Source organism: Sphaeramia orbicularis, chromosome 3 (genome assembly GCF_902148855.1).
Source record: "Sphaeramia orbicularis chromosome 3, fSphaOr1.1, whole genome shotgun sequence".
Classification (NCBI taxonomy): Eukaryota; Metazoa; Chordata; class Actinopteri; order Kurtiformes; family Apogonidae; genus Sphaeramia; species Sphaeramia orbicularis.
In genome coordinates, this window is record NC_043959.1 from 58,303,445 (window position 1) to 58,319,974 (window position 16,530).

The 16,530-nt window shown below is 38.1% G+C and overlaps 1 protein-coding gene across 1 annotated transcript; it reads left to right on the forward strand.

Moving 5' to 3' along the window:
* Nucleotides 1-12,685: 12,685 nt before the first annotated feature.
* On the forward strand, nucleotides 12,686-16,499 carry LOC115411813 (serine protease 23). Its single transcript, XM_030124020.1, has 2 exons — nucleotides 12,686-13,074; nucleotides 14,558-16,499. The coding sequence occupies exons 1-2, from the start codon at nucleotides 13,049-13,051 to the stop codon at nucleotides 15,738-15,740; spliced, it is 1,209 nt and encodes a 402-aa protein (XP_029979880.1). The 5' UTR covers nucleotides 12,686-13,048; the 3' UTR covers nucleotides 15,741-16,499.
* The last annotated feature ends 31 nt before the right edge of the window (nucleotides 16,500-16,530 follow it).

A 16,530-nucleotide genomic window follows, 5' to 3' on the forward strand; every position in this document is an offset into this window, starting at 1 on the left:
TGTTTGCGGTCTAAAACAAGACATTAACCCTCAATAAAGGCATCAGAACCAAAACAAATCCTAGCTTAAATAGTGAAAACAGGACAAGGATGAGATAAAACCATCACCTTTCAACAGGTAAAGAATCTGCCTTCAATGTAAGTGATGATGCTACTACAGCCTATTTACAAAACGCCCTTAAATATTTATGGAGGGTAAATATAAGTCTGTGATGGTCAGCCCAAAAAAAGAAAAAAAGTGGTGTAGTCCAGGGTATACGGAGGTATACAGCGGTATACGACGTATACCTACTTATTTTTTAGTCGGTATTGCATATACCCACTACCCGATGAGCACCATTCAGTAGTATCCGAGCCAAACTGCCCATTTTTTCCTGTAGGATGGTGAAGCTATGACCCGCCCTACTCTGCCTCTAATTGGTTAGTACTTGGTATCCTCATTAATTAGATTGGCTAACTTTAGGCATGAGGACTGATGAGCCAATCAGAGGCAGAGTCGCGTTGAGGAAAATATAGCTAACTAGCACTGGCCTTGAACCTGATTGGATACCTCAGGTGCCAGTTCCACCCCCGTTGATTGACAGGTCACTGCACGTCTCATTGAAGGATGTGCGATTATTGGAAATGCGAACAAGAAAGGCAGAATAAACATCTTTCAAATGAGTGACACATAATGAGAGAATCTACTTTCAAGGAATACATTATTCTGAGATCAGTTTTAAGGTTTTTTCCAAATGAGTCACTGTTTTAAACTACTGGACATATGACTGCACATTTAGAAAAGAGATGTTGTCACCATTAGTTATACTGTGTGAGTAGGCTAACGTTATGAAAGGCTAACATTATGAAAGGCTAACATTATCCTATGTTTGCCTCATGTTGAATACATTTACATTCATGCAGCTGCTTGTGTGACCAGTAATACCTACAAACTGCTCCTGATCAAATCATGATAAATTTATAATAGTGAGCAAATACTACTGATGGATTTTTGGGTAAACTAAATAGAGTAGTCTTACATATCACTGTTTCTAAAACAGGGCATTTTTCTGGACTACTTAAAAAAAAAAAAGGCCAAAACTGAGAGTATACCCACCTCTCCAGGGACCACAACACCACTGAAACAGCATATAAAAGACATAAAAGACATATCAGGAAAGGAAAATCCAAGTAAATGGGGACAATTATGAAGAAAGAAAAATGAAACAGTGCTGTAAGATCATGAGTCTGTGATAAATTGCACCCATGACTGAAATTCCTGTTACTGAAGGGTGAATACACATGAAAGATGAATCATGCAGTGTCTTGGTTAAATTACGATTTGATTTAATTACATGCTAAGAAAAAGACAGAGAAAAAGCGATTTGAGAGAAAGAGAGAAAGGAACAAACCATCACTTTCAAAATGAATTTACAGAAAAAAAAAAAACACCTTACAATATTTTAAACTAAAACAAACAAACAAACAAACAAACAAACACAACTAGCAGTAGCAAACCAACAACCCTTGCTGGATATTATGAGCATTTTCACAAGGATATGAGTCATTTTCCAATGAGCCAGACTATGACATGCCAAGTCCAGGGGTTTACCCATAGTCACGGTGCAAAGCTTCTTTCCTGTTAGCAAAAGCTGTTTAGAAAAGCTCAGTCATCAAAAGCATTTGTGTGTGAGAAGAAACACGTGGGACAGAAAGAACTGCTGTGACCAGTGAAGCATTAGACACAGAGAACAAGAGATCCAACAGAAAACCAGGAAAGCTGACGGTGTATGTGATATTTATGATTTTTATACTCCTTTACATTTACATACCACAGCTGACCAGATGACTTTCACAACATTACTGTTGCATGGAAAATGTAATATGTTACGCTTACAAGTGTGACGCTTCCCTCTCTGGTTGAATGTTATTCTCACAGCATCAGTCACTGTATAGGCGTGGTCATCCCACATATGAGAGCTGTGGAGTGGGAGTGGGTGCCAGGCCCTAATGTGATATCAAATCATAACACAATTCCTAGATTTTGGAGAACAAACCTTTTACTGTGCTAGATTTATCTGACAGCTTTAGTTATTTTTCAGATTCTGTTTCTGAAATATAAACTGTATGAAGAGGTTGTGAAATACTATTTAGTACTTTGTTATAGATTGAGATTATATATTGGAAAATTAAAAATGGATTAAGTCATTCTGGATGTAAAATACACATTAAAATGGACTTAAACCATTGTACACAGCAAATTCTGGTTTTTGGAATAAACTCCATGCGAGTTAAAATCAACTCGATTTAAGTGTATATGTGAGACTATTGAAAACACTCTAGAGTAGGGTTAAAGTAACTCTTTTCAGAGAGTTGATCTTTTAACTCTTTTCAGGAGTTAAAATTTAACTCTTCTGGGAGTTACAAAAACTAATCTCATGTAGAGTAAAACACAACACTCACCTGGAATTCATTTTATGTGAACTCTGAAACTCTCAAAAAACACCATATAATGACTAGTTGTTTTTTTTTTTGTTTGTTTTTTTTAAAGTGTGCTCAAACACATGCTGTATAGATGCTTATAAAGTGCTCTTGCACCAAATGCTTTCCAGGTGTCCGGGTTATGGCTCTGAAGTGAAATGGGATGAACGTCTATGGAGGTATGAAGCAGTGACAGCAGCAGCAATGATCTGGAACTGGACCAGAGCAGAGGAGGTGCTTCTGGGGGCTCCTCCTGCAGATCTACTCCAGGTGTGACAGGTGCCAGCAGGTGAAGTTGATAACGAGTCAGAGGGAGGGGTTTGTGGCAACGCAGGAGTGCATCATGACAGTTACTATTTGTTCAATAGCTTTGCTCTCAACTCTTGTATGAATTCCCTCAGACTACAATGCAAGAAGCCATCGAGCTAAAATTAGCATGTTCGACGTTCTAAGTTTTCAGCAAGAGCCAATTTTAGCAGCTAGTTAGCAAGTTGGTCCGAACAGAACTATACACATTATGATACTGACAGAGCTGACAGAAAAGTTACTTCCGGCCTAATAAATAGCCTTGTTTCAGAAGTAAAATGGTACTGATACGACGCCTCATATGACGTCCATGAGCACACTGGTCTGCTCTGTTGCTCTGTTCAGAAATCAACACCCATTCTGGTGTTCAATCATGCTCCTCAACACCTGGTAAATGTACCCTGAAAAATGACACCATCAAAGACACAAGCTGGAGTTAAACTTACTGAATGAAGTCCAGAAATGTAACTCTTTCACTCTTTTTTACCTAACTCCAGATTATTTTACTCCACAAATTTGCTGTGTGGAATTGCTGCTTTTCCTTCCAGTCACACTGATCACTTGCAGCACCGGGTGGATGTGCTGCTGTAGATCTAGATCCATCCCTTAAATTATAATCTCTTTGTGAGATCTGAGAAACTTCTGTACAGATTCTGATCTGCACAATGAAAACCTGTTTTTAAGAAGAGTACTCCAAAGGTTCCTCATTTACACATGTTGTCATATACAGTCACGGAAAAAATGATTAGACTATCAAAAGTCATGAAAAACAATGGTTATGCAATCCAGTACTAACTCCTGTGTGTATCATGTGACTAAAACAGACAAAAGAAAACATGGAATGTCTAAAAGCACTGTTTTTGTCAGTACAATGCTGTAGTTATTGATGTAAGAACTGAAGTGATTTTGGTTATTATCAAGAAAACATGGAAAATGGATAGATATCAGCTCTGAAATTAAACTATTATAAGCTATTTTTGTTGTTATCATTATATTTGTCCAAACAAATGGACCTTTAGTTGGACCAGGCATTAAAATGAACAAGAAACTGAAGAAAACAAGGGTGGTATAATAATTTTTTCTGCGACTGTACACTCAGGTGAAGGTTGTGTTGGTGTTTGTTTGAGTCTGTCAGTCCTGATATAAGGGAAACTTGGCATTCTCACTTTCACAGAGTTTAGTTCAAACCTCAGTCAGTACTTTGGCAGTTTACCCTGAAGTGAACCTGCCTGATGGCAGGTTTTCATCAACAAACCTTGAGTCCTTTTTCTTCCACCTCCTCCATTTTTGTGGAGGACTTTTCTGCTCATTCAGACAACTATCATATTGTCAGGATAGAACTTTACAACTTGTTAATCTGTTTAAATAAAACAGAAGAACACTTTTCAGGTACTGCTGACTTATAGACAATGAATCATGTTGGTCGTGATGTGCAGAGTTGGACTGAAGTAAATTTAATTATGTTATAGCTACAGGATGATGTGAATATTTCATTGTACACTAGACTAGAGGCTGCTGATGTATTTAGCTATAACATGATGGGGTTTTTTTCCGTTGAAGGCTATTATAATCATGTTCCTTCAAACAGTTTCAAGAGTGTGTAGCTGATATCCAGCATTTTATTGACATCATGGCATGAGACAGATGAATGACAGGCTATTAACCCTTTCATGCATTAATTATGAGAACCTTAGTTAAGATTTTTTCTTGAGTGTTTTTATTCCTCCATAGGCATGAAAAAAACAATGTGATCAAGTTGTTGTTTTTTTTTTCATGGAGTTACAAAAATGTCCATGCATTTAATTTTTGAAGTAAAGACACGTGTTTAAAACCCAATAACAGAAAATGATATTAAAACAATGAAATAAAATCAGATGTTTTCTCACATTTTAACATATTCTAATGCTAATGATTACTCTTTGCATGGAGATAGTATGCAAAAAAAAAACTTTTTTTTTTCTAACAAATACCAGTTGATTTACACTGAAACATTTTAGTGCAGATCAGGTTTGTCAAGAACAGCAAAGTTACACTAATGGTATGAACTGTAGTGTATGGGATGATGCATAAGCATCCACTGTGTTGGCTGATATGGAACTAAAACAACAAAACCCATGAATATACAAGAGAACAGCTGTAGAATAACTGTCCACTGGAGTGACCACTATGCATGAAAGGGTTAATATCAATATATTACATTTTTCAACCAGACAAAGCTCTTTATCTTTTCCTTCTGCTAGTATTTTGGGACAAATGCGCATATATTCCTGCAAATGCAAGCATATATTTTTGCATATAGTTTTACTTCCACTGGATCAATATGGCATCTCTGCATCTTCATTACCTGTTGCTGTGGTCCATCATTATTTCTTAGTTCAACTGATAATGGCTTTTTTCCACTCACCAGGCATGGACTAGACTAGTGTTTTTCAACCTTGGGGTCGCGACCCCACATGAGGTCACCTGGAATTCAAATGGGGTCGCCTGAAATTTCGAGTAATTGATCAAAAGGAAAAAAAATACTAATAAAAAACATTTTTTAATGATTCAATATATATTAAATTATAATTAAAACACCAGACACTTTTCCTAATATAAATCAAGTTCAAATAAAACACAGGATATGATACAGTATCTGAGAGGGCATATCTCGATTGACCCCATCATGTGACCGCGTACGTTAGCTGCTACACTTCAACCTGCCCGGACACAGCCGCAGTCAGAAAACCAGACCGAACAAAGAATGGAAAGATTTCTTCGCCCGCCTGACCCCGCTAAGACATCTTCAAGAGAAAAAGGTCTCCGTTTTGAATGTCTGGGGTCGCCAAAAATTAGTGATGTTTAAATGGGGTCACGAGCCAAGAAAGGTTGGGAACCACTGGACTACACACTATGTTTTCAGCTCCAGAGCAGCTCATCAGAGTTAATACCCTAACCCCTGAAGCTCAGAGCTCAGAATTTGTAAAAGTTGCTGTGTGGAAGACGGCTGTGGTCATCTGCTGACATTTGTTGACTCCATTTCTAAGCCAGTGTGAGCTAATGTTACACATTGTTGATACTGTAGAGAAACAGAACAGATGCATTAAAGAAACAAAAAACAAAACAAAACACAGCCCATTATCTGCACAGAAATCAGTGAACAAGTCGTCATGAATGTAAGAAACTGTCATTAACTTGGAAGTGAAGTTAGCTGTTCATTAACATTGTACAACTGCCAGCACAAAACAGATTCCAAAACAAATCTTGCACATTGAAAACTTCATGCGTACCATAAATAAACAAGACCTTATCAAACCATCTGTCTCTGAATTATACATGTGACCAGAACATTGAATATACCTATTCTGCAGTAAAATAATAACAGTGAAAAAAGGAAAATTATATTATGATCAGGTTTACATCTACAAAGTTTCCTTAAAAATCTGAATTACATGAACAACTTGAATTGTCTTAAGAAAAACAAGTGCAATTTTTACAATATTCTGCCTCAGTTTTATCAGTTTATTATTTACAAATGTGCATTAAATCGCACAAAACATTTAGTAACAGGCAGAATATTGGTAAAATTGCATTTGCTTTTCTTAAGACATTTCCGTTTGTTCATATTTGTTCAGGTTATACATGTTTTTTTGCAAAGGTATAGTTTGATAATGTAAACATTTTCATGTAATTTTACTTTTTTACACCAAAAAAACAAAGAAAGAATTTGGGGTTGTCATTATTTATAGGTTATTATGATAATATTTTACTGGTTCTGACCCACTTGAAATCTAATTGGACTGTGTGTGCTTGTATGCGGAACCTGAATTAAAATGATTTTGACACCACTGATTGTTCGTATCTTCAGTGTAATTTTTGCAATTTCACACATCCATCCTGCGGGACAGATTTGGCCCCCGGGCCACATGTTTGACACCTGAGATCTACATGATCAGTAAATTAACCCTTTCATGCACAGTGGTCACTACAGTGGACAGCTATTCTACAGCTATTCTCTTGTATATTCATGGATTTTGTTGTTCTTTTCGTAGTTTTTTTTTTTTTTTTTTTACACATATCTTTATTAAAGTTTTAAGACACTACATATCTTTTCTGACATGAATTGGTAACATTATGTAGATCTCTCCTGATCATAAACCCCCAGAATTACAAACCCTCCCCATAGTTTTCACACAGTTTATCAGTAAATACATGTTTCTGTGCATCAAAAATTAAACATGTGGTGTCCAGCTGAGACATTTTTGCAACTTCATGAAAAATAAGAATTTTTTTTTTTCATTATTATCTTTTTAATGTATTTTTTTTATTTTTTTCAATTATGTTTATTTTATTTATTTATTTTTATTTATTTTTCAGAAGAAAATTTTCAGTCGCACGGTTTTTTTCATGCCTAAAGAGGAATAAAAACACTCAGGAAAAAATTTTTGATTAAAGTTCTCATAATTTGTGCATGAAAGGGTTAAATACAGGAAAATACAGGATTTTCACCAAAAAAAAAATAAAAATCCACACAAAATACAGAGGATAATATTATAATAAATGGGTCTTTATGGGTTAAACATGTTAAGGGTGGAGGGAAGTCATTACTGCAAAAAAAAGACAACTCCTGGAACGCACAAAGGATCAGAAGTGGAAATTTCCCTTTAACAGCAGCTGAAAGACAGTGTTTACAATCTTTTACATGCGGCATTAAAAGTTATATAGCCAAGTCTTTGCCAACAATCACCTTCCACTCTGCTCTGTTTTGAGCCGTAAACTTGGCTTAAGTTCGCCAAAAGATTTCACAGTAAATAACTTCTCAAAAGACATTTGAGGTTATCTTGTTTTGCCAAACAGCTGTTTCATGGCCACCAGGGACGAGTAGGAGAAGAGGTCCAGGAGGGGAGAGATGATTCATGAACGGAGTGACTGAGGGGTGCAGAGATGGGAAAACACAGGGAAGGAACAGACAGAACGACACACACACACAGAGGGACGTAAAGAGAGAGAGCATTAAAACATGTGAGGTCGTCCACACTTGCTTGATTGTGTCTGTGTCCAGAACGAGAGGAGGAGTGGGAGGAATAAAACAATTAACATGAACAGAACTCCGGGGAATGTGGGTTTCCTTGACAACAGAGGGCATAGCCAAACAAACGGGGCCTTTCATAACAATTCAAAACAAACACAAGTTTCTCCCTTATTAGCACCCAGTCTTTGGTAAAAAGAGGAATCCCTTCTTCCTGTTCTCCAACAGGAAAAAAAAGGATGTATTTAGTCTCCACTTTCATCCGTTAGATCCACTTTAGCCCCCGTCTTGTATTTCTAACGTTCCGACGTGTACTTCAGCAGATAAGACAACATATTTTTCATACTGGTGAAGCTAAAATGTTGTGTTAGGAAGAACAGTTAAAAAAAGAGCCACAGAACTTTGAGTTCAGAACAAGCAGCAAGTGCCAAGACTGTCGAGCTGATCACAGTTAATGCCACAAGAGGAAGATGAGATACTGGCAGAACCCCCTGCCCCAAATACTCCTGACTGACAGAAACAGAGGTGTGTGTGTGTGTGTGTGTGTGTGTGTGTGTGTGTGTGTGTGTGTGTATTAATTGTAAATTTGTGTTCTGGGATGGGTGGGGTTTGGGATTATTCAGAGCAGTGTTTGATGAGCCAGCAGGTCCGCCCTGTGTCCTGGCAGGGATTTGTTCTATAATCAGGAACAGGAGATCTGGCAGAAATTCTGAAGTGAAAGAGCAGAAACAATCAGCTCCAGAAAAGGATCTGCAACGTTTGTCTGAGGAGTTTTTCACAACCTGCTCCATCAAAGGACAAGGAGGAATGAGTAGAGGTGGTATCTATCTATCTATCTATCTATCTATCTATCTATCTATCTATCTATCTATCTATCTATCTATCTATCTATCTATCTATCTATCTATCTATCTATCTATCTATCTATCTATCTATCTATCTATCTATCTATCTATCTATCTATCTATCTATCTATCTCTTTCTTTCTTTCTTTCTTTCTTTTTGGTGTCTACATTCCTATAACATTACCAACTGCTTGGATATTTTTCTGCGTACATGGAGCTCTAGTTTCCAGTGTTGGCATGAGGCCCACTGTGCCCACTGCATACTTCTGCACAGTGGCAGTAAAGTGGCTTTAGAAAGTAAATGTCAGGTTTCAGGGCGAATAAACACATCAGCGTGGGGGAATATGCCGTCCTCTGTTGTTACATAAACAGCTTTCTTCTCACTGAATGGTCTTTGTGATTAATGCCAAGAGTCACGAGGGTGAATTAACAGTGTGAAAATGTGTACAGATGATCCACGGATGTATGGATAATTATTTAATGAATGTAACTGGGCTGTTTTTTGTGAGAGAGAGATGGGGATAGAGAGGGAAATGGGCCATGAAAGCCAGAATAAAAGGTAATGTAGTTGAGGGTCAGTGGATGATGATGAGTGGGTCGGACGTCACACATAATTTCAGTTCGTCCCAAATAAACGAACAAAGCTTCACACCCCTTTGGATAATTTCCCAGCATTATTACTGTATTTTACATCCATGTCTTCTCATTTCCCCTCTTGCTCTGTGCATGACATCTGTTTTGGACGGCAGGACATGTCTCTGTCCAGCTGTTGTGTCCTGTCCTGTTGATAACTATATATCAAGTGGCTGCTTTGTAAGTTGTGCATCTGCCAAGATAATAGGCCTCGCACAGCAGTGTTTTCTGGAACTGTATAGCTTAAGCAATTGATCTGTAATTGATTATTCCATAAAGGAGGAACTCAAAAACGATAGCCTTAACTGTGCTGTATAGATATGAAAATATAGATACCTGTGAATCAGTATTAGTGACACTGAAGGAAATATTCTGCATTTAAAAAAGTATGCAAGCGTTATCAACAAAATAAAAGTATGATTAAGAAAAGAAGTCATTGTACACTTATACAGTATTTATTTATTTATTTATTTTTACAATTATTGGCTGTTTTGGATTCATATTAAGGCTGCATTAATGTATATATTGCATTTTACTATTTTTTTTCTCCCCAGCAAACCAAAAAGGGTCTTAGTTTAACCCATAACAGTCCCCTACTTTTATGTCAGTTCCCAGTTAAATTTTCTCTGTATCCAACTATTCGTAAGTGATTTCTCACCATTTATTTATAATAGTATCCTCGTTATTTTGTATTTTATCAGTAAATAAGGTATTTTCCTGTATTTAATTCACTGATCATGTAGATGTTCATAAAAGCTCAGGTTTAAGTTATGGGTTATTATATGAAAAATGGTGAAAACTGCAGAAAACGTGACCTTTTCAGCCAAATATATCAATACCTGAACATAAATCAAGTGTCTCCATCCACTGTTATTTATTCGACTCCATTGGTTTTACTGGTGAATCCATGTTGTAGAAGATGACGGTGTTTCCACGTTCACTACGGAGCCTCTGAACGTCCAAATGGGTCATATCTGATGAGCATGAAAAGATGACGAATTGTATTTGACACCAGTTATTTACATGGGTTGACAAGATTAGTGGATCAAGTATCAAATCCATGAAAAAATTCCAGCATGTGTCCACGTGTACTGTGTGAAACTGTATGATGTCTTATATTTGTGCTTTGCATTATCTTGTTCCTCATTGCAATTTTCGAAGAAAGGGGTTTATGGCAGCGCTCCACTAGGAGCAGCGTCCTGACGTCCCTAATCATCGAACTACAATTTCGTTTGATATACTCTGTATTGTCAAATGATAATAAAGACAATCAATCAATCATTAGACATTTTAGATCAGTTGATGCTTTTGGTCAACGATGGATGTTTGGGTCTTTATGGGTTAAGAAAAAGTAAAAAAAATCTTCACTCATAAGAGCACTTTTTCAAAATCAACACATTTGGAAACATGTGGTTTTCATTGAACAGTGAGGGGGTGAAAAACTAATGTTATAAAAAGGAACTAAAGCAGTCAGACAAATACAATAAACAGTGGAGTACAAGTATGAAGCTGCACAATATGGAAATACTTAATGTGTCAAATTGTACTTAAATAAAAAAAAAAACAACAACTACACAGTAAATTTGCCAGTGTAAAAAATGCAGTGTCAAAGTATTTTAATTCTTTTGGAGTTATTCCAACAGTGGACAGAGTAAAATTTAACAAGATAACTTCCAGTGTTGGTGAAAATAATTGGAGTTAACAGAGGTTTTACACTGTCAGTGTCATATATTCAGTGTTAAAGTAAATTGACTCTCAATGTTAATTCAACACTGATAAGAGCAAGATACCTTTAAGTGTTAAAAAATAATGCCTCTGAAAAGCCCCGCCCACCAACCTCTGTGCTCAAACTGGGTGAGAAGTTGGACTCTGGCATCGCCATCTTCCTCACATCGAAAAACTGTGTTTGTAAGTTTGTATAAATAAACTATGTCTTTTGTTTTTTCATCCAAGCAGAATCTGTGCAAGAATAAAGTTACGTCATCATTGTCAATGTTGGGTATGTGTTTTCAAATACCGATATTCAAATGGATAACATGATATCAGGTCGGCGGCTTTCATTTTACATGTCATTTTATGTTTACTTTTAATCGCAATATTTCATTTTTACTTGGAATAAATTGGGTACAGAAATAATTGTATCTTTTTTTCCCTCCTGCAGACACTGGGACTATAGTACATCATATGTAACACTGGTAGGAGGCAGAAAATCAACACTCTTTGGAGTAATTTATTTATCAACATGTAGTGTGAAGTAGGTTTAACACTGGAAAAGTTATTTCTTAACACTTAACTCTTCTTTGTTGAATTTGAATAACACTGTGGGTGTTACTTCTCACATAGTGTAAAACTTTATTGACACTAATTAGTGTAGTGTAGTGTAAAATATTAACTCTGACTACAGTAAAGTTGACTCTGGAAATGTAACTCTTATGTTCAGTGTAAATTTTACACTTTGTAGATAGGGATCATATGTTCACTGAGGTAGTGTTAAATTTAACTCTTTAAGTGTTATATAAACACTGGTGATTTTACTGTGTACATTAACGTCCTGAAACTCAGGAAAGTAAATATTTTGGCTTTTTTTTTTTTTTTTTTTTACATTAAATAATTGTCTTGATTGGAAAAAGCATAATGCTACAGTTTTTCAGATACAATTTTTATTTTTATTTAATTTTTTTGTGTGGAATGTCCAGTGCAGTTTTTTTCTAAGTAAAGCTATGAAACTCTTGTCCCCTACAGAGGACATAAATGCATTGCTGGGTCTCAGGAGTTTAACCCTTTCATGCATACTGGTCACTACAGTGGACAGCTATTCTACAGCTGTTCTCTTGTATATTCATGGATTTTTTTTTAAATTTTTTTTAAACATATCTTTATTAAAGTTTTAAGACACTACATACCTTTTCTGACATGAACTGGTAACATTATGTAGCTCTCTCCTGAGCATAAACCCCCAGAATCACAAGCCCTCCGCACAGTTTTCACACAATTTATCAGTAAATACATGTTTCTGTGTGTCAAAAATTAAACATGTGGTGTCCAGCTGAGTGGACATTTTTGCAACTTCAAGAAAAATAGGTTCATAAGAATTCTTTTTTTTTTTTCATTATTGTTTTTTTTTTTTAATGTATTTTTTATTTTTAAATTATTTTTACTTTATTATTTTTTAAAATTTATTTTTCAGAAGAAAATGTTCAACTGCATTGTTTTTTTCATGCCTAAAGAGGAATAAAAACAGGAAAAAAATTTTGATTAAGGTTCTCATAATTCGTGCATGAAAAGGTTAAATCACTGCAGAAACTCCTTTTGCCTCTGATTCAGCTGCAAGTCACTTGAAGCATTCAGGCACAAAACTGCTCCAGGGAAAACACACACACTGGGTTTCAGACTTCATCTCATAAAAAAGTGAAAGAAAAGTCTTGAGCAGCAGAGATGTGATGGGTCACGTGATCGCGGGATGCGCTCAATCCGTATGTTCTAGACAGCAGATGTGACAGTGGGTCCAACAGAGCTCAGACAGAAGCCTCCTCCTCCCCACCCCACCCCCTCCTCCTCCTCCTCCTCCTCCTGCAGGAGCGCACCATGATCCATCTCCACCGCTGCAGACCCGGCTGCGCCTGCACGTCTCCAAACTGTCACGGAATAAAAAAACTCGTCAGTTCCTGAGTGGGGGAAGCAGAGCAGAGGACCAGTTTGTTGTTGCATTAGAGGAGAATACTCAGAGCTGCTGCTGGATCTGTTTGGAAGGCTCTGTCTGTTCTGATTTGAGGGGCTTCACCTGCAGGAGTCAAACCATGCGCTCCTGGACTGCGCACCCCCGGTAAGTAAGTGTCATGACATAACTTTTGTTATGATTTGGCGCTATATAAATACAATTTAATTGATTGATTGATTTGATTGGTTTTCTCCTGTAAGTCGCTTTGGAAAAAAGCGTCTGCCAAATGCATAAGTGTAAATGTAAAAGTAAAAGTAAGTCACCCCCCAAACTCAGGTTTAGTCCTGGGGGCCAGAGGACTGTGATGGCTGTGGAATAAACAGGCAAAATTAACAAAACACGCAGATTTAACAGCTTATCTGAAACGTTTGCCCAAAATATGTGATTCCAAGAATTGCTGAAACACTCTATAGTGAAATATGTTAGTGTTTGTACATATGTATGTGTTAATTAAACTCCTAAATGAACATATTACAAGTCATTTTTTAACCCTTTCATGCATAAGTCACTCCAGTGGACAGTTCTTCTCCAGCTGTTCTCTTGTATCTTCATGGGTTTTGCTGTTTTAGTTCCATATCAGCCAACACAGTGGACGCTTATGCACCATCCCATACACTGACATTCAGACCATTACTGTAACTGTGCTGTTCTTGATAAACCTGATCTGCAGTAACATGTTTAAGTGTAAATCAATTGTTATTTGTTAGACAGGAAGTTTTTTTTTTTGCATATTATCTCCATTCAAGTGAGTAATTACATTAGAATATGTTAAAATGTGAAAAGACATCAGATTAGCAGCATTACAAATGTTTTTATTTCATTGTTTTCATCTCACTTTCTGATATTGGGTTTTAAACATATGTTTCTTTACTTCAAAAATTAAATGCATGGATATTTTTGGAACTCCATAGGGAAAAAAAACTCGATCGCATTGTTTTTTTCATGCCTAAGGAGGAATAAAAACACTGAAGAAAAAAATCTTGACTAAGGTTCTCACAATTCATGCATGAAAGGGTTAAAATATTAAATCTAGTGCCTATATATACTGACAGTGTATTTGCATTCTACAGTATCTAATGCAGTATCGGTGCCTGTTTTTAATCATTTTCAGCTGCCACAGAGAAATCTCCCCTTTCAAACATTACAAAGAAAAGCCTGCAGTCGATGTGAACATTACAAAATGTTTTTGAGCCTCTCTTGCAGGATTACAGCCTGTCCCCCAGGCCACTTTAGGAATTTTCCATCACAGCCTAAGGCCTGATCTTTGCCCTATCTGTCATATGTGCAGTATTAAAACCAGTGGAAGTTTACAGCGTCCAAATTCCAACGCAGATAAAAATTCTTCATGTTGAAAAACTCCCCTATCTTTCAGCTCCCATGCCTGTAATTACAAATACGTGATGCTGGTTTTTAGGAATGAGGATGTTTTTTCTGCAGACAATGTGAGAGGACATCCGTTTAAGTCGAACAGAACCCCAGCCCATGCTGAAAGCTGGGTCTGACCGGGTCACACACTGAATATTACAGAGTGTGAAGGCTGTGAACTCTATCCTGAATACTTCATCTGACCTGTCCTGTCCGTCCACAGGTCCTGGTCCATCCTTCCCCTCTTATTTCTCCTCTTTCTGTCCACTGTTGTCTCCTCTTCCTCCCGCCCACAGTGGGTCCTCCAGCGTGTCCCTGTAGTCCTCCCACAGCAGACAGAGGTTCGACCAGCTCCACACTTCCTGTCTGAAGCCCGCCTGGATGTCACCTCTCCTTGTGACCCTGAATGCCACATGAGGACCCCTCGCCCCAGCTACTGGGATCTGCGGCGTCTTCTAGCCTATGAAACGCTCCACTCTGACGGTAGACTCACTGAGACTGCCATTGGGATTTATGGCTACAACCCAAACTCTGACACCACTCCGGTCTACTCAGTTGGTTCATCTGGAAAGGCTCACGTCAGACGAAAGCGTCAGATCTTTGGACATGATGGTCGCTTTAGTATTGCAGGACAGGACTTCCTGCTTAAATATCCATTCTCAGTGGCAGTCAAACTGTCCACTGGATGCTCTGGCACCTTGGTTGGGGACCGTCATGTTCTCACAGCTGCACATTGTGTTCATGATGGTAAGAACTATGTGAAAGGAGCCCAGAGGCTTCGAGTTGGGTTTTTAAAACCCAAGCAACGAGACACACAGTCTTCTTCCCTTTATCTGTTCTCTAACATCACCAACCATGTTGAAGGAGGCCCTGGTCCTTATGCACCACCAACAAACGACAGAATGAAGTTCCAGTGGATCAGGGCAAAGCGTACCCATGTGCCCAAAGGATGGATTAAAGGCAATGCCAATGACATTGGGATGGACTATGACTATGCTCTGCTGGAACTCAAGAAACCCCACAAACGCCGCCACATGAAGTTAGGAGTCAGTCCTCCAGCTCAAAGGCTGCCTGGTCGACGGGTCCATTTCTCAGGATTTGACAACGACCGGCCAGGCCAGCTGGTGTACCGGTTCTGCAGGGCTGGGGAGGAGACGTCAGACCTGCTGTACCAGCACTGTGATGCTCAGCCCGGGGCCAGTGGGTCAGGAGTCTACGCCCGGATGTGGGATGGGCGGCGCCGGCGCTGGGAGAGAAAAGTAATAGGTGTGTTTTCTGGGCATCAGTGGGTGGAGCGACAGGGGGCGTCTCAGGAATTTAATGTAGCAGTCAGAATCACACCGCTGAAATATGCCCAGATCTGCTACTGGATCAAAGGAAACTTTGTTGACTGCCGAGAGGGGTGAGCTAAAAGAGGACATGAGCATAAGGCTGTTACTTTGAAATTGAGGGCCACTTCAATATTGTTATTTTACTGGAGTATTTTAGACCAGAATCAACAGACTTCCTCACCTGAGCTTCCAGCACTGACATAATAACCTTCAAACAGCTGCTGACTGTCCCCATTCACAGACACCAGACCCATCTGAACATAAACAACCTGGAACAAACAAAGTTTTGCATCCTCACATAAAATTTCATAATAAACATCAGTCACGTGCATACCAACAGGACATTACAACATTCAAGCTGTGTTCTGTAGACCAGAATAAGGACTATGGTTTTTAGAGGTGTCCCCTCTGGATCATGGACTGATAGAGACTGTCTTAGAAAAGGCCCTCAGATTACAAAGCACAGGACATAAGAGACTGTTTTTCTTTACATTATAGCCTTTTTAATGTGCTAATACTAAAGATTGCACTGTAAAACCTTTAAAACTTTTTCTACTGATTTATGTGGATGAATGTATGTGAGAAACCAAAGGTGTCGATAGTTTCGATCACTTCTTCTTCTTTACGTGGACTGCCTGTGTAAAGTCACATTCTGTCCACCACACATGGCTTCTCAGACAGATGTTAAACGACTGCAGATGATGTCATCATGGCTGCAGATTACTTCACGTGTGAAACGTTTCATACAAGAATGCTTTAATCATTGGCTCCCTCTGGTGGTAAAGACAACACATTGCAGGTGGATGCATTAAACAGTTATGTTGACTTGATGGAGACCTTGACTAGCAGCGTTTTTCCATCTTCT